Consider the following 24,897-nt stretch of genomic DNA (forward strand, 5'->3'; position numbering starts at 1 on the left):
CTTTTCTTTGCTACCGTCACTATCATTAACATTGTTGTGAAAAAAAAACTCTAGAGAAGAGCATGGGAGAAAGTATTCACCGATTGTTTTTTGTTTTATTTATTTCTGTGTCGGCTTCATCGTCTCAAAATATTCATATGCGAAGTTATTGGTAGTAGTTTTGTTGCGGAAGCACCACAAACGAATGGCGTGCACACCTCAGATTATTAATAAAAGAGTTAAATCATCCCTTCTAGACACTGTTTTGTGTCTTCTACCTTCCTTGCAACCTACTTACTTCCTTTCTTTTTTTTTGTCGTGCACACGCACAGAAGAACACATGCACTTGTGGGATTTCCTGCTCTTTTCTCATTCTTTCACTATTCATTCCCTGAAAGCTTACTGGCTTCTAAATGTGGTTGCCAAGTAGGGAAATAGCACTGGAAAGGACAAGGGAAAGTGTGGTGGGAAGGAAAGGGAAGTGAAGTGAAGTGATGAAGTTGGACCCAAAAGATGTCTCATTCCTTCTTTAAATATATCCCCTCTGTTTTCACCTCCTCCTTTGGGAGTTGATTTATCACTATTTTACCTCCTTGCGTGGATGAGCGCATGCTTTTGTGCTTCATTGTTAACTTCTTATGACCGTGCGCTATTGTGTGCGCATTCAAGTGAGAGGCGCCTTAACGGCTATCATTTACATCCATACATCCGTCACGTGCTTCGTGTTGTATGTGCCCGCGTTCTTGTGGTGATGTAATTCCTTTTTTGTTTTTTTCTTCCTTCGCCTCCCTCTCCCACTTGCCTCGCATATAAAATTGTCATTTTCTTCTGCCCTCCTCCTCGTTACTGAAGTTTCTCCACCTGTTTCACACTACCATTTTCGCTCCCGCTCCCCTTCTCGACATTTCTTTATAGGCTCTGTGGGTAGGATATATATATATATATATATATACAATTGCACACAGAGCAATATTCGGGAGGATTAGCAACGAAAGAAGAAAGGGAGGTGTAAAGGCACAAAAAGTGGCAAAATATCATCCCGACGGGAGTGCCAGAAAGTTTTACAAACGAGGACGTGAATTCCTTTCGAGGAAAGGACAAGGAAAGAAGACTGATACGCAGTGAAGTGAAGAAGTGAAAGCAAGTGATTGCACAACCAAACAAACCAAAAGGAAGTTCGTACGCAAGAAGTCACGGAAGCGGAAAAAGTGGAGGAGTACAGCACGGAGAAAGAAAGGAAGAAGAGGATAGGCACCTTGTGGTGTTGGCCCCGCTCAACGGTGTTCCGCGGGTAGTTATACGTTTCGAGGAGGAAAGCAGCTTTGTGCTCCCCCTCTGAAAACCACACACCATCTCATACACATACACACATAAAGCAGTGTACGCTTTTCTTAACATATACCACACGAGGCGAGAGTGTAGTAGCCGGTACCCAGCACGGCATTAGGCGCGGGAAGGAAAAGCAAAGGGGAGAGAAAGTATATTTATTTATATAGTTGTACGGAAAGAAGAGAAAAGTTGCAAGGTGTTCAGCGGATTACACGAATTTGTAATCTCCCTGCCTCGCAGCGGTAGGTAGGGGGTTTCAATGCCGCGTTACACCGCCATGCGACGTCTCGGTCCAGTGGGCCATAGCGGTGGAATAAGTTCAAACGGTGTCACCACTGTTGGTGCCGTCACCGCGAGTAATGTCGGTAACGGCGTTGTCAACATCGGCGGAGATGGATCTCAGGGCGTTGCAATGGGCCCCGGTGCAACGGATGTGGCTTCGGCTCGCCCGCTTCTTATTGTACCAAACACAACCTCCGCTGCTGGAGGCTCCGCAGACGTTAGTGACGAGGAGGTTGATCAGTTATTAAGGGAGCTTGAACGCTCTGTCGATAGTCCACAGGCAGCTGCGGTTATGCGTGACGCTGTGTGGGCTATTGAGCGACGTGCATTTTCTAGTTGTGACCCCCATAGTCGTGATTATTTCCTCGAGAGTCGTGTTCGGATTATCCTGATGAGCCTGTCGACGACAAGTGACGTAAAGCAGCTTCTGCTGGCCGTGGACTTCATTGAGGCCCTACTCGCTGTACCGTACACCAACCTGCAACACCGATTCACAAGGCTATGTAGGAGTCTAATGAACATACTGCGCTGTGGTATTGAGGAACCGGCAAGGGAAGCGCAGCGTGTTTTAAAGCGCATGCTGGTGACTGATTCGCAGTTCGGTGCTTATCACACCCCGTTGAGATCATTCATTACAAAGGAACTCCGCGACAACTGCAAGGTGGCGCTCATGCGGTTATATGGTAGGGCACAGCAAGCCAACGTGTCCTTCACGCCTGATTTTCTCTCTACCATGCTAGCAGCGGAGGCAACGGCAGAGATCAGTCCACGGTTCATCACGGGGACGCTTCGGCAGCAGGTTCTGGAACTGGCAAGTATGCTAGCAGGTTTCTCTGATCTGTTGCTCCGTCGTGCCGCCTATCGGTGTATGGTGGTATTGTTCAAAAACACAAGCGCAATGCGACGCAAGGAGGTAGTGCTTGAGAACCGCCGAATAATAAACGAGGCGATCCGTTCGCTTAATTTGAGCCACAATAGTGAGTCGAGCATCATCTCCACACTTGAGACGCTTCGCGCCCTCCTTAGCAGCAGAGGGGTGCACTGCATGGACAAGCAAGTGAATACGCTTCCTCAATTATGTGTACTTGTCACTGAGCAACACAGAATTTCGAAGACAACAGCAGTGCGCAACGCAGTTTGTGACCTCGTGCCTGTTATTGCTGAAACCGACATCAGCTCTGCTGCTCGGCGTACAACATATTGCGCCATTATCATGGAGCCCGTAAAAAACGTCCGCGACGATTCTAACAAAGACCTGGAGCTGCGAAATCTAGCGATATTCATACAAAATGTAGGTTACGAGGTGTTGGACTCAACTAACAGGGTAAACTTAGACTCCATTATCCAGCGCTACATTACGCGACGTGGGACAGAGGAGGAGTGTTGGCACATTCTTGCGGCCATCTGCAGCTCACGGGCGAGACCGGAGACGCAGCGTACTCACATGTGTAGCAAAACAAGTTATATAGCCATGTCCTCCTCCTCCGCAATGCAGAAGGGCTGCGAAACGATCCAGGGGCACCAAAGTGGGGGCGAGATTAGCTTATCCGCGCAAGAACTTCGTTCGGCCAGCGCTGAGGCCCATTCAGTTTGCCAGTTGGTGGCCGGAGAATCCCAAAACAGTTGTAATAGTCACGAGCTCATGCAACCTGTTGAGGCTCTTGTTCGGCGGTGTCTTCCCCACATGGTCCACGCCGTTCTTTCTGATGAATTTGTGCGTTACATCACCATCATACAAGATCACCTTCCGTCGTTGAGCTCGGACCTGCAGACGTATCTCGACCAACTAGTAAATCGTACACTGAGGAACGATAAGCGTAAATATTGTGGCGGTGAAGTGGAGGACGGCGCTCTCGTCGCTCAGGTATTTGCTGGGGACCGCCTATCGACGGAACTGGGGAACTCTCAGCCACAGGAAGACATCATACAGTCATCCACATTAGCCTATGTCACCGCGATGGGGCGTTTAGCGCAATACTTACTACCTACCACCCTACCTGAAGGAGGTGCCATAAACTGGCAGCAGAGTCAAGGAGCAACAAGTACGACTGCCACTGATGGCAATGGTCAAGGTTATAGCTTAGGATCAGTGGAAACCTTTTGCAAAAGTGTGGTGGCTGGGCAACCACAATTGGTATCGCCTGAAAGTACACTTAGTAGTGCCGCAGGAGCCACAACAGCCGAGGTTTGCAGTGGGGCAGCACCCGACTCTGTGGGTGCCTCAGAGCTCAAAATAGCGCTGGAGGTCTTTTCAAAGCGACAGATAACATCGAGCGATCAGCTAAGGGAAGTGAGTGACATTATCATTCAATACCAGCGACATCCGGACAAGCGGGTACGGCAGCAATGTTGTACAACCGTTATCGAGGCACTCAAGTGCTGGGCACGGTACTCACAAAGCGACCGAACATCAGCTTATTCAAGCCTGGTGCCGGATCTACTAGAAGTGTACTTGAAAAATGTCGCCATGGAGTTGGATCCGAAGGTGCGGCTTGTGGAAGTGACACTGCTAGCCGACGCTGTGGAGTTGCGAATGTTTCTTAGGGAAAAACGCATTATCGATACATTGATAAGTTTTCTGCACGATATATCGCATGTGCGTGAAAAGACCATGGAGCTGCTGGTGACGCTCGCGCAAGACAACCACACCGGTCCTTCGGTGGAGACAGTGCAGTATAGTCTACTCATTGTGGTGGAGTCTTCCGTGGCGGCGTTAGAGTACTCGAGCGATCCCCGCATTCTCATTCGACACATGTCAGACCTGCAAACGGTGGCTAAATTCAGTCTTAGGCCGCTAATGGGGCATCTGGATCGTACGTTTGTCGCCTGTCGCCGGCGCCTTGTGGAAGAGGTAGTACCTGACACCATTGCGTTGTCTACGCTCAAAACGTTGCGAACTATACTGGAGGCCATAAAGCGAGAGGAAGCTGTGCTTCTGAAATACAAGGACGTTGCATTGGAGTTGTATGCGCCGGTGGCAGTGGCTCTCCGCGCAAGTACCGCCTCGCCTCTCAGTCACGCAGCAATCGGTGTTTTAGTGTGTATGCATGAAATCGGGGCATCACCGTTGAACTGGGATGCTCGTCAGTTGCATGAATTGTTGCAGTCCGTCACCGCAGTATACATCGAGGCGGCAAACAGCACGGAGGAGGAACTGGGGCGGGCACTCACACTCTTTGGGCAAATTGGTGCGGTAGACCCGGCCACAAAACCTGATACAGCCGCGATGAAAAAGAAAGATGATGAGGCGGCGATTCAAGATGAAGCGGACCTTGAGCTTACCTATGACTATACAAAGATTGTTTACCGCAACCTAAGTCGCATGCTAGACCTGAGCTTGTCGGAAAGCGTGTGTGTGCAGTCGATGTGCACATTATTGCATCTTGTGAGGCTCACTACCGACCGAAAGGAACTGATTGGTGGAATGCACGCCATAAAGGCGATTCTTCAAATTGCCAGACGCGCCAATGATGCTCCTTTGCTTCGGATTGAAGCGCTCCACATACTAGCAGCCATAACTTCGCTGAGGCACGAGAAGGTGTGCAAAACGCTTTTGCCGGAGCTGGTTACGCTGTTCGAGCAGCTGTGGTATCCCCAAGACCATGCACTCTTTCGCGCAGTTCTCAACCTCGTTAGCGCGCTGAAACCAGGAAACCTGACAGGAAAAGAGCAATCGGAGGTTTGGCCGTGGTTGTACCCGCGCCTTGTGGACGTTGCCCTCCAGGACCATACGGAAACCCGCGAGTTCTGCCTTCGTGTGGTGGGAATCATCCAGCACGCCAAGTATATCCCACCTCACTGTATTCCTATCGTGTTTCCTATGCTCACGCAGTTTGTTCAGCAAATGGATCAGTTGGCGGAGCTGCGCTCTCTTTCGCTCTGTGCGGCAATCCGAATCGTATGCAACCTTCAGGCAGTGCAGCACCTACCCTCGCTGATGCACACTATCTGCACCCTTACGCGTCACTGTGACCTTACTGAGAACCTCGGGCCCCGCCTCTCCACACCGACGCTACATAGGTCGTTGAGGCTCCTTTCGAACACACATCCGAACGGTGAAGCGGATGTCAACGCACTGTGTGAGCGGTTGTGTGCCACAGGGAGTGAGGGAAGTGCGGATGCAGGTGGTTGTTTCACGAATGAAGGAGGCGAGACCTTGCCGACGTCAACACAGCCAAACTCGTCTTTCCATTGTGGTAACGGTGATTACGCGTCTGCACCATATCTTGGGCAGTACACTCAAAAATGCCAGCAGCAACAGCAAGGGGGGACATATTTAGACCCCAACGACGACGAAGCGTACGATACGCTGCCGCAGGGTCAGCAGGACATAACGGCATTTATGAAGCATGTAGAATTTGGGCTCCGAGCAAAGGATAACAAGTGGCGCGAATGGTTCGCAGAGTTTCAGAAGAACATGATAGTTGCCTCTCCGCACCCCGTCTTCCGTATTATGGTAGACCTCTTTGATAAGCACGAACCATTGAGGCGAAAGCTGTTCCATCCATCCTTTAAGTGTTTCTACGAGTCGCTGAATGCCGAGCATATGAAGAAGGTGAAAGATGTTCTCAACCTTGCCCTCAGGTCAAGTGATACCGAGGTTGTGTCCAAGTGCATTGGGCTTGCGGACTACCTCGACCATAACCCACCGAACATAAGTGAGTCCGTGCTACAACAACTGCGTCATCTGGAGGGCAATGAGCCTATGGATGTGGGTAAGTTCACTAAACATAGCAATTTGCACGTCGGCAACGTGATTGCTGGAAGTAGAAGTCCAACACCCGCCTGTCGTCACGAACCTGGGGGGTATTACGCCTCCCACCACGGCCAGCTTTACAGAAATATCAGTGATAACTATAATTTTGAGTCTGTGTTGCACTCACTCAATTCACCCAAAACAGAAGGGCCCGTTTTCAACGAAGGCGTACGTCCGCCTTCTCATAAGGTTCAGGATGTGGGTAACGGAGAGCATGAAGTCACTGACAACGGGGGGACCGACAGTGGATGTGGCGTTGAGCGGAATGGTAAGGAAGGTAGAAGTGAGAGTGAAAGTGGTGACGTCAATGGAAGCGCTCGCCGCCAGACCATGTTACCTGTGGCCAAGTCAATTGAGGGTGATACCAACGAGGGTCTAAGTTTTCTCGCTGGGCCAGTCGCGAGGCGCATAACGGTATCCGCACATCACACCACAAACGTTAATGCATCCGATGGCACTTGCCCCAACACCGGCGATGCAGAGGTTCACATTCGTGCCACAGCCATACCCAGCACAGTCAACCCACTGTTTACAAACGATAGCCTCGTAGAGGCTGCCCTTCGGACGCGGATGCCTGACAAGGCTATGAGTTATCTTGAGAACAAGTTACTCCCAGTTATGCAGAAGTATCGCTACGCCCACAGCGTACCTAAGGAGGCTGTGCAGGCAGTCGTCCTCCCACTCGCCTCTCTCTACAGTCGGCTCGAAATGCAGGACTCAGTGGTCGGGCTTTTCCACGCGATGCGTTACAAAAGCGATAATGAAGACGGGTTTGCCTATGAGTTATTGCAGTGGTGGGATGTGGCACAAGGCGTGTATGCAACCAAGGTACATGATTGCTGTGGAAGTTCGGCTCGTGATATTGATGGTTACGTGAGGATGCTTTGTCTGTGTGGAGAGTGGGAGCGCGCTCTGCAGGTCGTGAAGGACACCTACAAATCCCTCGACCAACCATCGTCCACCATTGCGCAGTCGGGTGCGATGGCAGCGTGGATCCTTGGTAAATGGGATGACGTGAAAATGTTGATAGAGCGGCTTCCAAACAAAGAGAAGGGAAATATTACGCTTCGACACTTCTTTCAAAACGCCACGCTTTTCCACCAAGAGTTCGGTTGCCGGGCACAATGGGATTGTGGGGTTCAGGACGGGCAGAGGCGCTTGGAGACTTCGCCCCAGGTAGAAGCCCTCCGCGCGTCTATCATGCGGGCGAAGATGGAGGTAGATGAGAGCCTTAAAACGTTGTTGCCACTCAGTTACGCGCACGCATACGAAAATCTCACCATGTTGCAGCACTTCACCGAAATGGAGGAGCACATTGCCTACATGGAGTCGCGAACGGAGGAGTTTCGGGGCCAACTTCGGGAGCGTTGGAACCGTCGCTTCGCTGCACTGAAGCCGGATTCGCTTATGCCCAACCTACGCTCCCTTATGCTCCACTCGCTTGTGCTAAATGCGAGTGAAATGTCCGTGATGGTTGTCAACTTCTGTGAGCGGACTGGGACGAATTACCCTCAACTGTCAAAATGGGCTATGGAGTGGCTTAAGCAAGGCAAGTTTCCTCGTGCCAATCATTTAAGTCAGTCGTGTCACGTACTCCCTGCTACTCCGGTCAGTTTAGAGCCGTGTGTGGCCATAACATACATTGGCCAAGTGTGGAGTGGCGGTCAGCGGCAAAAGGCAGTGCAACTGATGGAGAATTTCCTGGAGGAAACGCATTCTACACTGGAAGAGCAGCAGCCAGCTGCCTATGGTGTCGCGCAACTTCGTTTAGGTATGTGGAAGCAGGAGATGTTTGCAGATTCTTTTTGGAAGGTTGAACACCGCCAGGAAGTTTTACGGCACTTCCATGAGGCGGTACGCGCCGTGCCCGGAAGCTGTGAGGCGTGGCATAGTTGGGGGTTAATGAACTACCGAGTGCAGCAACGCGATTGCTCACTATCTCGTTATGAGCAGCGCCTCTTCGTCGAAGCCGCGCATCAGGGGTTTGTTGCGGCTATCTGCCGCAGTGCAAGTCCCTCTACTGCTCTTCCTGGCGTGATGCGTCTGCTTCAGTTGTGGGTTTTCCATAATGGAATGTCATTACTGAAGGAATCGGTGGCAGACAGCGTCGCCCGAATCCCCACTGATTATTGGGTACAGGCAATTCCGCAGCTGATCGGTCACTTGCGCAGCGCAAGCCACGATGTACGTGACGTTGTGAGTATGATTCTTCAACGACTGTGTGTTGCACATTCCCAAGCTGTTGTTTTTCCGCTGTTAGTTGTGCTTATGTCCGCTGATGGCGGTGGAGGGGAGACGCACTCTCGTCGGAAGGAGTTGGCGCGATCCATCATTAACAATCTTCCGAAGCGCATCCGCGCTGAGGCGGAGTTAGTAGCCACCCTCTTAATTAATGCATCGGCGACTCCCATTGAACGGATAGGGGAAAGTCTCAGTGCGGTGGCGACGGCATGGAACCCGAACGCAGAGTACGAAGAAGACAAGGAAGAGGTACGACGAAAACTAAGATATGTGCTTGATGTGTTCAATACTAACCGGCGTCAGCTGCTCTACAACGTGGGTGATATTGGCCAGTATGTGAGGATTGTCATGGAAGAGGACGCGTGCGGCCGCAGGGAGAAGGCAAGTGGCATTCTCACCCAACTAGTGGAAGAAATCACGAAGCACATTTCGGAGAAACTGGGAAAAGAGCCTCAGAAGGCGATGGAACCGCTACTGAACCTCCGCAATCTTTCAATAGCAGTGTTTGGAGAGTATGATATTCAGTACACCAACTTTCCTACTATCGCGTCGTTTAGTTCAAAGCTTGATGTTATTCCCTCTAAGAAGCGTCCACGCCGCATCCGCCTCAGCGGCTCTAACGGTTGCATGTACACATATTGCCTGAAGGGAAATGAAGATATACGTATGGATGAACGGGTCATGCAACTGTTTGGTATGGTGAATGTTCTATTAAGTGATGCCAAAACCGCGAAGAGTGCATTCATACACCGCTTCCCAGTAATCCCCATCAGTGATAACGTTGGCCTGCTCGGTTGGGTAGAGCACGCGAACACCATCAACAATACCATCTGTACTCACCGCAACACCATTTCAAAGGTACGAACGCATCATGAGTCCAACACCCTTAGGGCCTATGTTGAAACCATCGGGAGTTGGGAGAAACTCAGCATGATACGTCGCACAGAAATACTGGACTACGTCATGTCGCAGAAGGATTGTGAAGCAGTGGATGTTGCGCGTGCCATGTGGCATCGGTCAAATACAGCGGAGCAATGGTTGGAGCGCCGCACGGCCTTCACGCAGTCGTTGGCCACCATGTCGATGGTTGGTTACGTGCTTGGGCTTGGGGATCGTCATCTGGGCAACATTCTCCTTTCGATGTCCACTGGAAAAATCGTACACATCGACTTTGGTGACAGCTTTGATGTCGGTCGGTTGCGCCATGTACTTCCAGAAACCGTTCCATTCCGGCTCACGCGCATGCTAACGAATGCAATGGAAGTGTTTGGTGTGGACGGTGTTTTCCGCGCCTCATGCAACCGCACACAGTCAACGCTGCACAAGAACGCAGACAGTATCATGGCGCTTCTCACCGCTTTCGTACACGACCCCATTGTTCAGCACAAGGGGAAAATGCGGAACATGATGGAGAAGAGCCGCACCCCGCAGAACATTGTAGAGCGCATACGTAACAAACTTCGTGGGACGGAAATGGCGGTGAGGAATGCTGATACGGTGATATTTAACACGGTACTGGAGAGTTCACGAAGGCCGGACCTTCTCTACATGTCACATGCCTTCAATGATGTTGCGAAGCGGACGGTGGTGAATGGACGGACAACAGAGGAGCAGGTGTCGATGTTAATTGATGAGGCGACGCGATTGGAGAATTACGCCGCGCTCTACTTTGGATGGGGACCGCTGTGGTGAAGGGGACCTTGCTGCAACTATGTGCACACTTATATTATTTCACTTAGTGTAAATATATATATATATATTTATTTATTTATTTGTATACCTCAGTGCTTATTTCGTGCCCTTATCCTGCTCCCTTACGGTCACCTTACAGAGAAAAATAAAATTAAAATAAACCAATGATCCAATAAACAATAACAAAACGCATTAGTTACCCCCTCTTTCCCGCTTCGATTTTCGCTGTTTCTTTTTTTTTCCTTTTGTTTTTTGGGGGTTTTGGGGGTTTTTTCATCACCCCCAACCCCTATCTTCCTGTATTTCATTATTATTACTATCACTGCAGTTCATGAAGTGTTTGTGGGCGCTGTTATCATTATGGTCCTTTTTTGTTTGTTTGTTTGATTGTTGTTGTCGCTGATGGTGTTCCTCATGTTGATTGAAACTCGCCCCTGTGCATGTGTGTGTGTGTGTGTGTGTGTGTGTTTGTTTGTTTGTTTGTTTGTTTGTTTTTTTTAACCTCATCCAATTTCCCCACTACTGATGCTGCTGTTGCTAATAATAATAACAATAACAGTAATAATATCATCATTATTATTAAGAAATTATTCCTCTTTTTTCCCCTCCTTTTTGAGTCTTATTTTCTTTTCTATGAAGGAGAAAAGAAGAGAGACTTTTTTTGGAGTTACGGCAGAGGTAAAGTAAGTGGATGATTGAAGTGGGAAGGAGGGGTTGTTATTGACCTTTTTCTTTTTTTAAAAAAAAAAAAGACGAGAAAAAAAATATATATATATATATATATGTCACCGTTGTTCTTCAACCTTTGTTTTGTTACAAATCCTTCTTGTTTTCTTTTTGTTACCTCTTTCTTTATTTCTCTCCCTCTCTCTTCCTTCTCCCTAACGCGCGAACACAAACAGTTCTCAAACCTTCTGTTCCTTCCCTTTATCTCATTACCCTTCTTTCTTTTTCTTTTTGTTTTGTATTTTGTTTTATTTTTATTCTCCCCTTAACTGTCTACCCTTTCTTGTTTTGATTCCATTTTATATATCACAGCGCTCATATATTTACACCCAATACACGCAACTCTGCGCATTTCTCATACACGTACGTAGATATATTAAGGGAGAAAAAGTAAAAATAAAAATAAAAAAGAGAAAGACAAAGACAAAGAAGGGGACGAAGGGACTACTTTAAAAAAAAAAAAAGTAATAATAACAAAAACGAAATTAAGAAGATGAAGACGATGAAAATGAAAATGAGCGAAACGTAATTCCTCCAAACGGGACCACTAACGCCAGGGAATACACGCAATAAAAACAACAACAAAAAAACAAAAACGAAAATACAAAGTCAAAACTCAACTCAGGTGCATGCGGACGCGGAAGGGTCAAAAAAAAAAAAGGCAAATCAAATCAAATCAAAATGGTGAAAAAGTGGTACGAGAGCACTTCGGAAAATTTGCTGCCGATGATTTATTTATATTTCCCCTCAGACAAGGAAGGAAAAAGAAATTAAGGAGTAGAATGAAGTGGAATGGAATGCTGGAAGTGTCGGACTTCATTTTTTCTTTAAAAAAAAAACAAAACAACTTAGCAAAACAAACGAACAAACAAAATCAGAAATATGCTCCAATAAATATAAGAGCGTCTACAAGCAAAAAAAAAAAGAAAGAAAGAAATGGAAAGCAGTTAAGCGGAACCCCCAAAAATTGTTAGGTAAAATTTTTTAAAAAAAATAGGAAAAGCAATGAGAGAAATGGAATTGCGAATGGGGAGGACTAACATTCCACTGCGATCCATCCGGTGTTTCTTTCGTGGAGAAGTGGTGGTGGGAAACGAACAGCACAAAAAGAAAAGAGAAAAAGGAAAGGAAAGGAAAGGAAAACATAAGGGGGAGGCTTATCCCTTTTTTAATTTTTTTTTTTTAGTTTTGGTGTTTGGTTCCTTTGCTTCTTCTCCTTCTTTGTTTCGTTCTCCTTCTTAGCTTTCAAATATTACATATTTCACTTGTATTTGCAATGATTTTGTTTCTTTATTTCGCCCACGTGACTTTGTTCCCGTTTGCTTTTTTCCTTTGGGAGTTGGTTTGTTTGTTTGTTTTTCCCCGCGCTGCTGCGAATAAATTGTCCATTCCTCCGCTCCTTCACCCGAATTCAGTCAATTATGATGTTTTGATTTTTATTTTTTGATTGTCGTTAATTTGTTGTTGCTCTTATTTTCTTATCGTCTTTTTTTTTGTTGTTATTATTGGTTTGTTCATTCGTTTGTTTGCTGGCGTAATGGAGGTGAGACAACAGTTACAGATTTTTCCCCCTCTTAATTTAGCATTCCGAAGTAAAATGTTTATAATGTTACTTATAGTTAATGCTCAGATATTATTATTATTATTATTGTCAGTATTTTGTATGTATTTTGTGTGACTATTGTTTTGTTGGTGTTGGTGCTCCCCTTTTATTGGTTGGTTATGAACGATATTCTTTCCATATTCAATGGAAAATCGTTAGGTTCCCTTTAAATTTATTTATTATTATTATTACATGGTATGTCTTGTTTTAATATATTCTTTTTTTTTATTTCCTTTTGTCTTTTCGTGTGTGTGTGTGTGTGTTTGTGTCTGTTTGTATTTAAATTAATATAATTGACGACACGGGTGGGAGGAGGACTTATAGAAGGAAGCAGGGGGTTTTTCAGATTTGTGTTTATGGTGGCAGCTTGGGGGAAAAAAGAGAGAGGGAGGGAGGGAGAGAGAGAGAGAGAGAAGGAATAAGAAAAAAAAAATTTAATTTTAAAAAAGAAAAGAAAAGGGGTCGTACAATTTATTAGTCAGGGAATGGATGTGCAGGGAAACAAGATGTAATAAAGGTCAAGGAAAATTAAAAAAGGAAAAGAAAAAATAAATGATTGTTCAATGATTGTTGGCGTCCTTATTATCATCATCACGTATTTCTTTTTTCCCTTTACTTCTCCTTCACCGATTTTGTTGATTTATGTATTCATTCCCATATTAACCCACGACAATATTGTGAAAGAACCAGTGATAATGCGGTATTATGCATAGTAAAATCCCGACAAAAGGAAAGTGAGGAAAAAAAAGGAAGCAGAAAATTAAAGTAACGATTGAAATGACGTTTTTGGAATGGAAAGGAAGAGAAGGAAAGAGAAAAAAATATGAGCAAGATGGAAAAAAGCGAGGTTGGGGGAGGGAAAAAAAGGAAGAAAAAGTGAAATAAAATAAAATAAAATGGGAAACTGGCACAGTTTGTTTAGTAGGGTGTGAAGAAATGAATGTGCATGCCTCTCTCACTTTGCGTGCGTATATGCTTTTTTTTTCCTGTTTAGCGTCAATGGCTCAAGGTATGTAGAAGATCCTCAGCAGTGGTTCAGTCAGGTAAAGTAAAACAAAAAAAAAAAATAGAGGACAGTACAGGGAATCACGAATAAGAAAAAAAAACTAGCAAGTATAGTTGACATCAAATATGTTTTGTTAGTTGCTTCCGATTTACCATTGTCATCATTATCATCTTGTTCTATATCGGAGTCTCCTCATTTTTTGCGGGGTGCCATCGCATTACGTTCATTCTTCCACATATTTCACTGCACACACGTACACTGCATCCGCTGCCTTCAAGAGAGAGGGGAAAAGAGGGAGAGCACCAAAGTGCCTTGGACGGGAAGCGAAAATAAGTAATAAGGAACATTAATAATCATAATAACAATAACGATAAAAGTTAGACGACGAAGAACAAAAAAAAAAGAAATAAAAAACACAAAAAGATAACAGAAACAGGAGATGATAGTACTTCCCACTTTTGATTTCCCGCAGCTGGAGGATGGTCACGAACCACTGACATTACGGCAACAGCAGCAGCAGCCACCTCGTGGGGAACTGGTTAATTTGGTCCACGTGTTACCGTTTGGTCTTGCGATACAGCAACGGGCCCTCCTCACCGCTCGGCTCCTAATGGAAGAGCGACAAAAACCATCACGACGGCACGAGGACCCGAATGCTGCGGGTGCCTCCGATGGTGAAGACGACAGTGAGGGCGATGGTGATGGCAGTGGCGAATATGGAAGAGGAGGAGGGGGAAGCTTTCAGCAACAGCAATCGTACGCATCGCGACGCAAGAAGTTTGTGAAACTGACAGAAGAGGATTTGCAGGTTGACTGGTATGAGATACTTGGCTTAGAGCAGAGCGGAGGTGCGACCGATGAACAAATTCGCACCGCCTACCGACGACGTTGCCTTGAAACACATCCAGACAAGCAGAAAGATCGATCAGATGCGGCCTTCAAGAAGGTGCAGCGTGCCCTTGACATCCTCGGTGACCCCGAAACGCGATTGACATACGATTCCTCACGCCCTTTCGATGACACAATACCGGCAGAAACTCTACCAACAGGAGCCGACTTCTACGCAATATTTGGTCCTGTATTCGAACGCAACAAAAGGTGGAGCACGGACCCTAGTCTCCCTTCTATTGGGAATGACAAAACAAGTTTGGAGGAAGTTAATAGGTTTTATGACCGCTGGGTGCGTTTTCAGAGCTGGCGCGACTTCTCACACATGGTAGAGCTTGATGAAATTGATGATAGCATGTGCCGCGAAGAAAAACGGTATTATATGCGTGAAAATGAGCGGCAACTTAACTGTTTACGCCGTGAGGAGCAACAGCGGTTGCGTACGTTAGTTGAGCGAGCCCGCAAAAATGATCCGCGGCTACGGCGCAAGCGTGAGGAGGACGAGGCGAAAAGGCAACGCGAGCAGAAGGAACGGGAGGACCGACGACGTCAAGCGCGTGAGGAGGGGGAGCGGCGGCGTGCAGAGGAAATGGAGCGCGAGCGTCAGAAACGGGAGGAGGAGAAGCGGAAGATAACAGACACAAAGAATGCCATTCGTCAGGCAAAAGATGATCTGATTGTCTTCCTGGAGGAGCACGGCCTTCTAGACGAGACGGCAACGAACAAACTTTTGCGACATGCAGTGCGGCGGCCTAACATAGGGTGGATATTTTCGAAAATTAACACTGCCGAGGAGGCTGCGGGTGTTGTCTCTGAGGTGAAAAACAAGGATACGACACGCCGCGCGACGAGCACAAAAAGCGGTACGTCCAGCAACGTGGCCTCTCGCACTACCGACGAAAGTGAAGAAGATACTGAAGTTGAAGCCGTCATTTGCTTTAACGAACTAGTTGAGGAAAAGGAGCGCCAAATCGGTCTGACCCGGTATGGTGAAGCTGTCAAAGCCAGGCCCGAACCCAAACCACAGGAGGCAAAAAAGAAGACCGTTCCTGAATCAGTGAACAAACACGCAAAGGAGTGGGATGAGGAGGACTTGACGCGCCTGCAAAAGGCGACGGCCAAGTTTCCCCCGGGTACAGTGGAACGCTGGAGTAAAATCGCTGAGCAGTTGCGCGGTAAGTTTACCGAGGAAGAGGCAATGCAGAAGGTGAATGAAATAACTGCGGGTCTCCATCGCAGTGGCGGTCAAACGGGAGTCGCCTCCGCCAAGCAACCGACGAGTGCAGTTGAGGGAAACGGTGCAACCGCAGCAGCGGCGCCATCAGCAGGAGGGGCCAACTCTCAGGTCGCTTCCGTGGAGGATTGGACGGTGAAGCAACAAAAGATGCTGGAGTTGGGTTTACGGGATTTAAAGGATTACAAGGAAAAGGATAAGTTTCAGAAGATTGCGGCGATGGTTGATGGAAAAAATGCCAGGGAATGCTTCGAGCGGTTTAAGTATCTCTGTGCTATGAATAAGCGCAAGTAGCAATTTTTTTTTTCGCTATTTTTTTTTTTTACTCGCCTCCCTATAAAACATACATGGTCACGGTGCACGATACTCTTTCTCACCTTAAAAGTAAGTGTACGTGAGGTTAACAGTGGTATCGGCGCGCTGGGCGTCGCCACCGGGCATGCGGTTGCAGCACCCCTTCCAAAGTAAATATCGTACAGTCACAAAGCTGGAAGTTCAAACTCCGGATTTTCTTCTTTTTTTGGGTGTGTGTGTGTGTGTGGTGTTGCGGTTTTCTTCGACAGAACTGCACGATTTGATTCTGTGTTGCCGTCTGTCCCAAGCCCTACACAATTGCAAAAAAAAAAAAGCTTTCCCACCTTTCTTGCCATTCACTCAACACACACACACACACACAACAAACAAACAGCTCCTGTCACGCGTTTTTGTCCATTGGGAAAATAGGGTTGGGAGCAAACTGGAGGTTGTAAAGGAGAAGGGAGGGAAAAAGGAAACAAGGGGGCGGCGACGTGCTCCCAGAAAAAATAAATAAATAAAATAGGTAACAGTAACGTGGTTACAATTCGTGTATGGACTCCTTTGGAAACCAGAAACATCCGATGAGGCAACAACAACAACAACAGTCGCCTGGGTACCCTGACCAATCTTCATGGGGAGGAACGCAACAGAATGCGATGCTAGAGATCGGGATGCAATACGGGCAGAATGTCCTTCAAGAAAAAAGTCAAGGTTTTATGAGCTACATATCCGTCGTCACGGGATTCCGCCGTTATTTTCGTGTAGATAACCAGTACGTCAAACGCAAGCTCACTATGTTGCTATTCCCTTTTCTATTCAGCATGAAAAAAACAGAGGGTTATAGCAACAACGACTATGAGGAAAGGCGGTATCCTTCAGGATTTGGGGGCGATTCGCCTCCTCCGATGCAAGGCGGCAGTTGGTCACCGACATCAACACAAAGCACGGAACAGGTGCCTCCACCAACTGAAGACGTACATGCATTTGACTTATATGTGCCACTGATGGGTGCTATAACGTACGTAATCCTTTCTGGTTTCCTCTATGGACTACATCACAACAGCGTGCCGAATGAACAACTTGTAGGGCCCGCTTGGTCGCTGCTATTTTGGCTTCAAGTGGAAGTTTTCATTCTGAAGCTCGTGTGTCACCTTCTTCGCACCACACCGGCATCAACCATACTCGAGCTCACCGCACTATGTTCCTACAAATACATCACGATTTGCCTTGCTGTGTTGCTGAGAGAGGTTTTGCGTTTGGAAGGTGAAACTGTGTATACTTGGGCAATACTTTTATATGTTGTGCTTGCCAATGCCACATTTGCCGCCAAAACTTTGATGCGCTCGCACCAACGAGAGCAACGCGTTCCGTACAACGCAAAGGTTTTTGCATATGTTACTGCACTTCTGCAGGCACCCATGACTCTTTGGCTCGCGATACGGCCCTTTCAGTAGGCACGTGCGACTGATAGTTACGTTCCCATTCATGTGTGTTGTGCGTGCCAATTGATATTCCACATATGGAGGAACTGCAAGGAAGTTGGTTTGTCCCTTGCGCTGTTCCACACGCAGCTTTCATTAGTGTTATTGGTGTTGCAATTGTTGTTGTTGTTGTTGTTGTTTTTTTATACAGTTGGTTTACCTGACACTTCCTTCCTCGACCTGAAACCTATCGCGGTGCCTTCTTTTGTGTTTTGTGTGTTTCCGCCGTATTCTTCAACCGGTACCTGTGCATAATGGCCACCGAAGCGGAGAAGGCGCAGGTAGGAACGCATCCCATCCAAGAAACAAATAAATTAATTAGTAGTTCGAACGTAATGAATAATGAGCGACCGGCGGCGTGGAACTTGAAGGGCCGCAGCGCAGTTGCCGCCTTCGATCCCGTTACACGCCACCGTATCCTCCAGTCCCAAACAATGGCCGCTTGCTTTCATCGTCCGCTAATGGCAACGATGGAGGACCTCATTTCCGTGTCGTACGTCGGCGGATTGAGTGGTCCACTGCGCAAACCTGAACCGTTTATTTGCCTTATTGCGAGGGTGCTGCAAATAACGCCAAACACCGCTATTGTGATGGCAATGCTTCGGCAGGACGTGCATAAATATTTGCGCGTTGCGGCACTCTTCATCATTAGGCTTATTGGAAATGGCACCGCGATGCGTGAGGCTCTTAGGATAGGATGGAATGACTACAGGAAAATACGCGTCTATGGAAGCAAAGATGATTGTACATGTGAAACTAAAAGCCAAGATGGTGAAAAAGCGGATACGAATGAAGTGGAGGGGGAGGCGCTGGTGGCGGCGCCAATTCACGCAATCATGTGCGTAGATGAAATCACGGATCGTTTGTTCAACACCGGGCGAGAGGGTTACAGCAGCACATGGTTAGGAGTTAACTTTTCTCCGCTCCTGTGAAGCACCCTGTCGCCGCGTACAGTTGGGGATGCGATGGGTGCAATATGGAAGGAAAATTAACTGTGACGGGTGCGACGTCACCGGAATAGGGGGCATTTCTCCTGCAGAATCAGTCCCCGGAACGTAACCCCGTCCCCGTGCTCTCGATGTTTCTCCTCTCTTTCTTTTTTTTAAACTCGTGCGTGCAAGGAAATGAGAAAGGAGTAGGAAGTTCTCCCTTCGGTTTGTTTCCACATCCCAGGATTCCGTTCAGATATTTTCACGGTACCGGTGCCGGGATCTGCGCCCGTGTTTTGCGATAGGAGTTCGACGCGGATGTGGTGGTAAACAGACATTGAGGAAAGGGAAGCCTTCAACACAAATGGAAAGCGCTGACGGAAGGAATCACACGAAGCAGGAATGAGGAGACGGTTCGACACATCGGCCGGATGCGCAACGTAAGTAATAGGGATTTGGGGTTCCTAAAACCGACGAATAAATTTAAAGACGCCCAGTCTTCCAGCACCCGCTACACATTCCATGCGAATGTTTTGCGTCGTCTGGAGAGTCCGCGAGCAACAGGCTCCAACGGCGGTTTACCTTCGATGGGGTGGCTGGCGCCACATCTCCTCATTCGTACGGGAGCGACTTATGTGTTGCCCTCCTGAGGAAATAACTGGAAGGGAGAAGCGGAGCGGCTCAACCCAATACTGGAAAGTTCACACAGGAAGCCGTTGGAGCGCAAGCACGTATGGTGGTATCACCACCTGAGTTTCGTGCTTTGGAGGGAAATTAAACAAACCCTAACTCATAAATGCCTCCGCCCGAGTGCTTCCTCTCCTCTTTGAATCACCCATCATCCGCATATGGTGGATGCGGGGATTTATTGTCATTATTATCGTTGGCGTTACTTGCGAGCAGCGGCCGCATTCGACTACTGGTCCCTCTCCTTTTTTAGTTAGCGGAAAGGGACGGTCGCAGGAGGGGAAGCGTTTAAAGTAATTTACAAATGTGAAGGTGGAGAATTCAGCACCGTGTCGCCGCGTGGTCCGCAATTCCCTTTCAGCAAGCACACGTGGGAGCCGGGGTTCCGTGAAGGTCTTCCAGACCACCCAACACCACGACTGGAGGAAAAGGCCCGCATTATGCCTTCATTTTCATATTTAAGGGCGAGGAATTTAAGAACAAAAACAGATAAGAAAAACGAAAGACATGGCGCGGCACATTTGCAGCAACCGTGCGCGTACTCAGATTTATGGTGAGGTGGACTGTTCTAGATGTCAGTGGCAGCAAAGAAAAACAACTAGACCAGTAACAACCGCTAGCCGCATGGCGGAACGCGACGGCCGGCACCCACACATAACGGTGTCCGCAGCTAAGCGCACGTCATTACTTACCGTGTAATGCAAATATCAACCCGGCAATCGTGAAGGAAGTTAACTAACCCATCCCTCCTTCAGGTGGCAAGACGACCCCGGTTTCCATTTGCAATTCACTTAAGCCTCTGTCCCGGTTCCATTCAACATCCCCGCCAAATGCCAGCTCCAGTCAGTTAGCATCCTGCTTCCCCAACACGTAAAAAATAAATACGGGATTGGTCCCGATGCTTCGTTTTCCCCTCTCCTCCACATCTTTGAATTATCGACGGGTTTAAGCGGCCCGTTTCTTCAGCACCGTAACACAATTAGCCGAGACTGCTCTCACCCCCATCCGAAGCAGCGATACAAACAGAACACAATGTACCACAACAAATACCAACACAAAATGTTCACAAATCACAGCACTCGTTACCCACAATTCCGCGTACGAAAGCACACAGAGGAAAAATTGTACACTATTTCACACGGAGGCAGTGGGTGTCACAAATATCCAATCATCGCTGAAAACAAACATAAGCACGACAACGAATGTGAAGGAAATCCCAACCACATACACGTGTACCCAGGACTAAACACCATCAGGCTGGCACTTTGGATTGGAAGTCGAATCTACGCAAAAGATAGTGTTCACCAAGAACCTTGCACAATTCCTCCTAGAACTTGAGAAACCCCTCATTCCCTTCCAACATGTACTTTCTTCATTCTGGAGGAACACTCCACTCAAGGAGAGACTACATACAATGTTGCCTTCCGTATAAGTGGAAATTGTAACCCCTCGCCCCTGTACATTTGGATCGTAAAAAGGTATGTAGAAGTCTTGGGACCCCAAATACGGTATTACAGCCATAGCGAATGTTTGACAATTAAATTGTCAGTAACCCGCACTTGCCCCTTACAACTAGTTCCAACCTAACCTATACAAGTCATTAATAAGACAAATATAGTATTATCTGACACAGATAGTAACAAGCTAATAGCACACTCACAACAGAGCATAATATACAAAAAGAGTTACATAAAGTTTCTAGCTCCCTTGAGATGTCATGGCATCACCAGAGAGCTCTCCAAACAAACCACCGCTATCTTGATAACGGCACTCAGCATTGCTGGCAGTTACTGCTAAACAAAAAAAATGATACAACATTCATTATTCATCTTAACAAAACAAATTCATATGATATTACTTATACACTCACATATTTAAGAATTAAACAATATGCACACGTGTACATGCACAAACCATTAAAAAAACAAGATGCTACGCAACAATGTTGGTAACGTAACAATAAACTAAAACATACAAAAAAGGGAAAGAATTAATAGCATAACAACACCAGTTTTCACATCTATATAATAGAAACAATCATTATTTACCCCAGTATCATAACCTTCACTGTCACTTTCACCTTGAGCTCGGTTACTTTTCCATAGCCCAGCATCACCACCAAGTTTCACCTCAAGAAATATTTCCTCTGCCTCATGTTGGTATTCTTCCAATTCGTGAAGATGACTGTCAGACTCTTTGGCATACTTTGCCATTTCTTGTAGTTGCTCGGTGGCGTTAGTAAGATGGTTGTACCAAGGAATCCCACCATTTTCAAGTGTGTGATTGTAACTGACACATGTGAATCCAGCAGTGTAACCCAGGCACGTGCTATTCTCGTTATGGTCTGTTCTCACGTAGCCAAGAATACCCTTTACCTGATGGCCATTCTGTCCCAAATTCACTAATGCATCAAACTGAGCTAATGCACTCTTTAAGGTTTTCACATTAGATGCAACATTTTTGTATGCACAAGCCTTACTAATCACATCCCAAGCCTCAGTATGGTTGTATTTTATTTTCTTAGGGTCGCACTTGCTGTTATCACCTTTACAAGAATCAGCCATCATAGTCCAACTACCATTTTCAGGTCTCCTTATTTCATCCTTGCAAGGACAGTTATATCCATTATATATATTGTCATCACTACTGTCTTCGACATCTGAATCATGGTGATGTGTCCCTCTCTCTTCTTTCTTAACAATGTCGATAGCCTCCCCAACACATAGGCAGAAGAAGTCATTAATTAGTGTCTTTCCAACTAGCTTGTCTCCAAAAGAACCGCAGCTCGTGGCTGCATTGTAGACACTATTGAACAGCAGTGATTTGTTTCCTCTCATGGCTTCCTCCAGAGTTTTATTCTCATTTCTTGCCACATCCACAGCGTCGCCATACACAGCTCTCAACATATTTTCCTCAGCAGAACGACTTGCATTTAGCGATCTTGTCCTATTCACTTCTATTTCTTCCTTAAGTTTTTTAGCCTTCTCAAATAGTTTCTTCATCTCCTGATATGCTGTCGTGCTGTTAGATGAATTGCTCGAGCCCTTATTGCCAGCAACAGTTTCTGCCTCACTGACCATTTCCTCCAACTTCTTCAGAATCTCTCCTTCCTTCTCACGATTCTTAAAGGAGGGTTGTGGGGCCTCTGCTTGCGTGATTCGGTAAATCCTGCACAGTGTCTCGAATTCACCAACGTTGTGGTGCTTTTCTTCTTGATGGACATTATCCCTGATCGCCCTCCAATCAATCAACTCGGGGGTCCACTTGAAAGACCACATATCACCCTGAGAGGAAGGAGATAAGACAGCCGCAAGCAACGCAATGGCAAACACTGTTTCGCGCCTCATCGTGATTTTGCCTCTACATTCATTAGTCAAAGAGAGGGACAAAAGCTTATCATTACAGTCATTATTGTTATTGAGAGACACACCCAGTAAACAAATACATCAATATATCGAAGTTAATAAGTGCCTGGGACAAACCAGCTGCTGCAGCATCCAACAAAGGGGGAAACACACACCAATACACATATTTACATGGGTTCACCCTCCTAAGCTGCATATTAACATTAAACACCCTCACAGCTGTTTTCCCATTGATTATCTTACTCTTACATATATCTGCATACAATAAATCCACTTTCTTAAACACCATGCTAGATCCTCCACTTTCCCAAGTGGACTGTGCTCCAGCCTTTTTGATTTCCTCAACAAGCTTATCTATTCTCCTATCGAGCACCTGTACATTTATGTTAAAATTATCCAAATCCTCCATTGGCTTTATTAACTTCGGCTGCTACCTTATTGCTTTATTCGCTAGCACATTGCGTACTTAATCCGGACACATGTGTTACCTTTATCCAATGAACACCACTTTGCCGTTAAGCTTTATTTAGCATATCATCCTTTCTTCATGCATGTGCTGACACAACACTCTTCGTTGCCCTCTCTGCGTGCATGCACAGCTCCTTGCCTTCCATTTTCTTAAATCACACACTCTTAAAGGTAACAGTTAAATTTTCAAAACGCTTTCATTAGACACTTGTTTTTATTGAAACGTTTCATAATACTGTGATATGATGGAATATTATGTTAGTTGCCAACACACAAAACAGTCCCAGAACAACAAGTGACCTTCCCCATCAGCATCCTCATTTATATTATTTGCGACATAAAAATAATCACCATCCTCTCAGTTAACTCTTGCCATCCTCACACCATATGCAAAGAGCATTAACACACTCCACCACCCCAGAGGAAAAATAATGGAGGGGCAGCCTTATTTATCATCACTCACGATTAAAATAACTCAAAACAGAAACACTCCAACGAAAGAAATTATAACCTACGACAAACATGTAAGCACACACATGCAAAGATATGTATGTTTATCACTATTGTGGGGAGGAGGAGTTATTTATATGAATGCACTTCCTCATAGTAATACAACTAGTACTATTCACACTGCCAATAAGATTCGTGTCGAGTTGCAGTTAGGCAACATTTCTGTTTACTTCGCTAAAGCATGAAAGGGTGTAAAAAATATATCTGACATCAGCTGGAGGTAAACGGAAGACGATTATTCAGTAGCATCGAAAAACAATGATGAGAGAAGTGAAGATGTCATGCACTTCATTGACAGAAAGAAAACATTTACATTTCACTAAACAATTAAAGTCATTTACAGAGCCACTCATAAATAAATTATCCCGTGGAATGGGGCACCTGCTTATGCTTCCACTGACACAATCCCATAATGGACGATATTCGCCATATTGGGATACGGACTTACCTATTTAATATCACCCCATACCGTGATAACTGTCTCCATAATAGCCGTGTAGTACGTATTTGCTTTCACAAGAGCATTATATCATATATTGCTTACTTCCCTGACACATTCATTATCTTCAGCGAATAATACACCAGCCTTAGCTACAAGATATCCCATTACACTCCAATAAGATATATGTTATCCCTGTCAGTCACTTTCACTCTGACATCAAACATACAGGATGCTATTGTGTATACTTCCCCATTAACAAACAAGTCCTGCTCCTCACCCCTAACGTAAAGTTCTCTTCAGTTTATTCAAAAGTTAACTAACACAACATACAAACATAATTAGCTTATATTTTGGGAAATCATATACTGATCCGCTGATACATGCTGCAACACAACATGTCACAACAAATATCAACACGAAATATTCACTAATCACAACACTCGTTACCCACAATTCCATATTCTAAAACACATACACTACTTTAAACGGAAGCAGTGTGTGTCACAAATGTATAATCTTAGTAGCAAAAAATGTTTTATGCAGTATAACACTGAATAACATAACCAACACTGCTACAAGGGATGTTAAACCCATTAGGATATGCTACTGCTTTTTCGTCCTTAAAACATTATTACCTATCATATATCCATCATCCACACTTCCCTTGCGTTTCCTTGCGCTCTCGCTGAAACGTTTACAGAGAATCAGGCTCTGGGATAACAATTCTTTCAATCTACTTTGATGCCCAGTAAAGGAAACAAAGATCAGCTCTACATCACCGTACTGTTTGGTAATACTCTCCTATCCGTTTCTAACCAAACTAGTTGCTGATAAGCTAGGGCACTATGTCACTGCACATTAGGGTGACAACACCATCCCTATGGTAGGTAACGAAACCTCCAGTAGTTCCCACTATGAAGGATCCAGCCCCTCCATTTGCAACATCTTCCGTACCCATGATCCAGCTTTCCATATTGTTATT

The 24,897-nt window shown here is 46.1% G+C and overlaps 13 protein-coding genes and 1 pseudogene across 13 annotated transcripts, besides 17 other annotated features; 10 read left to right on the top strand and 4 right to left on the bottom strand.

Annotated features, from left to right (window-relative positions):
* Nucleotides 1–1,567: 1,567 nt before the first annotated feature.
* On the top strand, nucleotides 1,568–10,279 carry TB927.1.1930 (phosphatidylinositol 3-kinase, putative; the record flags this gene model as incomplete). The annotated part of the gene is made up of 1 exon (XM_001218894.1): nucleotides 1,568–10,279. The coding sequence occupies one exon, from the start codon at nucleotides 1,568–1,570 to the stop codon at nucleotides 10,277–10,279; it is 8,712 nt and encodes a 2,903-aa protein (XP_001218895.1).
* Nucleotides 11,159–11,164: a repeat region (inverted telomeric repeat hexamer CCCTAA).
* Nucleotides 11,165–11,634: 470 nt separating this feature from the next.
* On the top strand, nucleotides 11,635–11,979 carry TB927.1.1940 (hypothetical protein, unlikely; the record flags this gene model as incomplete). Its single annotated transcript, XM_001218895.1, has 1 exon — nucleotides 11,635–11,979. One exon carries the CDS (start codon nucleotides 11,635–11,637, stop codon nucleotides 11,977–11,979), a length of 345 nt encoding a protein of 114 aa, XP_001218896.1.
* A 31-nt stretch (nucleotides 11,980–12,010) lies between these two features.
* Nucleotides 12,011–12,095: a sequence feature (Signal anchor predicted for Tb927.1.1950 by SignalP 2.0 HMM (Signal peptide probabilty 0.000, signal anchor probability 0.920) with cleavage site probability 0.000 between residues 29 and 30).
* TB927.1.1950 (hypothetical protein, unlikely) lies at nucleotides 12,011–12,247 on the top strand (the record flags this gene model as incomplete). Its single annotated transcript, XM_001218896.1, has 1 exon — nucleotides 12,011–12,247. The coding sequence occupies one exon, from the start codon at nucleotides 12,011–12,013 to the stop codon at nucleotides 12,245–12,247; it is 237 nt and encodes a 78-aa protein (XP_001218897.1).
* Nucleotides 12,164–12,232: a sequence feature (1 probable transmembrane helix predicted for Tb927.1.1950 by TMHMM2.0 at aa 52-74).
* Nucleotides 12,248–14,053: 1,806 nt separating the features above from the next.
* TB927.1.1960 (chaperone protein DNAJ, putative) lies at nucleotides 14,054–16,030 on the top strand (the record flags this gene model as incomplete). Its single annotated transcript, XM_001218897.1, has 1 exon — nucleotides 14,054–16,030. One exon carries the CDS (start codon nucleotides 14,054–14,056, stop codon nucleotides 16,028–16,030), a length of 1,977 nt encoding a protein of 658 aa, XP_001218898.1.
* Nucleotides 16,031–16,175: 145 nt separating this feature from the next.
* Nucleotides 16,176–16,296: a sequence feature (Signal anchor predicted for Tb927.1.1970 by SignalP 2.0 HMM (Signal peptide probabilty 0.091, signal anchor probability 0.873) with cleavage site probability 0.044 between residues 41 and 42).
* Nucleotides 16,176–16,547, top strand: TB927.1.1970 (hypothetical protein, unlikely; the record flags this gene model as incomplete). The annotated part of the gene is made up of 1 exon (XM_001218898.1): nucleotides 16,176–16,547. One exon carries the CDS (start codon nucleotides 16,176–16,178, stop codon nucleotides 16,545–16,547), a length of 372 nt encoding a protein of 123 aa, XP_001218899.1.
* A 37-nt stretch (nucleotides 16,548–16,584) lies between these two features.
* TB927.1.1980 (hypothetical protein, conserved) lies at nucleotides 16,585–17,487 on the top strand (the record flags this gene model as incomplete). The annotated part of the gene is made up of 1 exon (XM_001218899.1): nucleotides 16,585–17,487. The coding sequence occupies one exon, from the start codon at nucleotides 16,585–16,587 to the stop codon at nucleotides 17,485–17,487; it is 903 nt and encodes a 300-aa protein (XP_001218900.1).
* Nucleotides 17,023–17,091: a sequence feature (5 probable transmembrane helices predicted for Tb927.1.1980 by TMHMM2.0 at aa 147-169, 179-201, 208-230, 240-262 and 274-296).
* Nucleotides 17,119–17,187: a sequence feature (5 probable transmembrane helices predicted for Tb927.1.1980 by TMHMM2.0 at aa 147-169, 179-201, 208-230, 240-262 and 274-296).
* Nucleotides 17,206–17,274: a sequence feature (5 probable transmembrane helices predicted for Tb927.1.1980 by TMHMM2.0 at aa 147-169, 179-201, 208-230, 240-262 and 274-296).
* Nucleotides 17,302–17,370: a sequence feature (5 probable transmembrane helices predicted for Tb927.1.1980 by TMHMM2.0 at aa 147-169, 179-201, 208-230, 240-262 and 274-296).
* Nucleotides 17,404–17,472: a sequence feature (5 probable transmembrane helices predicted for Tb927.1.1980 by TMHMM2.0 at aa 147-169, 179-201, 208-230, 240-262 and 274-296).
* A 281-nt stretch (nucleotides 17,488–17,768) lies between the features above and the next one.
* TB927.1.1990 (hypothetical protein, conserved) lies at nucleotides 17,769–18,446 on the top strand (the record flags this gene model as incomplete). The annotated part of the gene is made up of 1 exon (XM_001218900.1): nucleotides 17,769–18,446. One exon carries the CDS (start codon nucleotides 17,769–17,771, stop codon nucleotides 18,444–18,446), a length of 678 nt encoding a protein of 225 aa, XP_001218901.1.
* Nucleotides 18,447–18,965: 519 nt separating this feature from the next.
* TB927.1.2000 (hypothetical protein, unlikely) lies at nucleotides 18,966–19,196 on the top strand (the record flags this gene model as incomplete). Its single annotated transcript, XM_001218901.1, has 1 exon — nucleotides 18,966–19,196. The coding sequence occupies one exon, from the start codon at nucleotides 18,966–18,968 to the stop codon at nucleotides 19,194–19,196; it is 231 nt and encodes a 76-aa protein (XP_001218902.1).
* A 30-nt stretch (nucleotides 19,197–19,226) lies between these two features.
* Nucleotides 19,227–19,232: a repeat region (inverted telomeric repeat hexamer CCCTAA).
* Nucleotides 19,233–19,298: 66 nt separating this feature from the next.
* Nucleotides 19,299–19,344: a sequence feature (Signal peptide predicted for Tb927.1.2010 by SignalP 2.0 HMM (Signal peptide probabilty 0.906, signal anchor probability 0.000) with cleavage site probability 0.385 between residues 16 and 17).
* Nucleotides 19,299–19,427, top strand: TB927.1.2010 (hypothetical protein, unlikely; the record flags this gene model as incomplete). The annotated part of the gene is made up of 1 exon (XM_024642678.1): nucleotides 19,299–19,427. The coding sequence occupies one exon, from the start codon at nucleotides 19,299–19,301 to the stop codon at nucleotides 19,425–19,427; it is 129 nt and encodes a 42-aa protein (XP_024498402.1).
* A 735-nt stretch (nucleotides 19,428–20,162) lies between these two features.
* On the top strand, nucleotides 20,163–20,468 carry TB927.1.2020 (hypothetical protein; the record flags this gene model as incomplete). Its single annotated transcript, XM_001218903.1, has 1 exon — nucleotides 20,163–20,468. The coding sequence occupies one exon, from the start codon at nucleotides 20,163–20,165 to the stop codon at nucleotides 20,466–20,468; it is 306 nt and encodes a 101-aa protein (XP_001218904.1).
* A 360-nt stretch (nucleotides 20,469–20,828) lies between these two features.
* On the bottom strand, nucleotides 20,829–20,948 carry TB927.1.2030 (hypothetical protein, unlikely; the record flags this gene model as incomplete). Its single annotated transcript, XM_024642679.1, has 1 exon — nucleotides 20,829–20,948. The coding sequence occupies one exon, from the start codon at nucleotides 20,946–20,948 to the stop codon at nucleotides 20,829–20,831; it is 120 nt and encodes a 39-aa protein (XP_024498403.1).
* Nucleotides 20,894–20,948: a sequence feature (Signal peptide predicted for Tb927.1.2030 by SignalP 2.0 HMM (Signal peptide probabilty 0.878, signal anchor probability 0.000) with cleavage site probability 0.498 between residues 17 and 18).
* Nucleotides 20,949–21,094: 146 nt separating this feature from the next.
* On the bottom strand, nucleotides 21,095–22,477 carry TB927.1.2040 (expression site-associated gene 2 (ESAG2) protein, putative; the record flags this gene model as incomplete). Its single annotated transcript, XM_001218905.1, has 1 exon — nucleotides 21,095–22,477. The coding sequence occupies one exon, from the start codon at nucleotides 22,475–22,477 to the stop codon at nucleotides 21,095–21,097; it is 1,383 nt and encodes a 460-aa protein (XP_001218906.1).
* Nucleotides 21,200–21,205: a sequence feature (GPI-Anchor Signal predicted for Tb927.1.2040 by DGPI v2.04 with cleavage site probability 0.172 near 425).
* Nucleotides 22,408–22,477: a sequence feature (Signal peptide predicted for Tb927.1.2040 by SignalP 2.0 HMM (Signal peptide probabilty 1.000, signal anchor probability 0.000) with cleavage site probability 0.881 between residues 22 and 23).
* Nucleotides 22,478–22,544: 67 nt separating this feature from the next.
* TB927.1.2050 (hypothetical protein, unlikely) lies at nucleotides 22,545–22,904 on the bottom strand (the record flags this gene model as incomplete). Its single annotated transcript, XM_001218906.1, has 1 exon — nucleotides 22,545–22,904. The coding sequence occupies one exon, from the start codon at nucleotides 22,902–22,904 to the stop codon at nucleotides 22,545–22,547; it is 360 nt and encodes a 119-aa protein (XP_001218907.1).
* Nucleotides 22,593–22,661: a sequence feature (1 probable transmembrane helix predicted for Tb927.1.2050 by TMHMM2.0 at aa 82-104).
* Nucleotides 22,905–24,192: 1,288 nt separating the features above from the next.
* Nucleotides 24,193–24,198: a repeat region (telomeric repeat hexamer TTAGGG).
* Nucleotides 24,199–24,750: 552 nt separating this feature from the next.
* Nucleotides 24,751–24,888, bottom strand: TB927.1.2060 (annotated as a pseudogene).
* Nucleotides 24,751–24,888: a sequence feature.
* Nucleotides 24,889–24,897: the final 9 nt, after the last annotated feature.

Source organism: Trypanosoma brucei, chromosome 1 (assembly GCF_000002445.2).
Source record: "Trypanosoma brucei brucei TREU927 chromosome 1, complete sequence".
Lineage (NCBI taxonomy): Eukaryota > Euglenozoa > Kinetoplastea > Trypanosomatida > Trypanosomatidae > Trypanosoma > Trypanosoma brucei.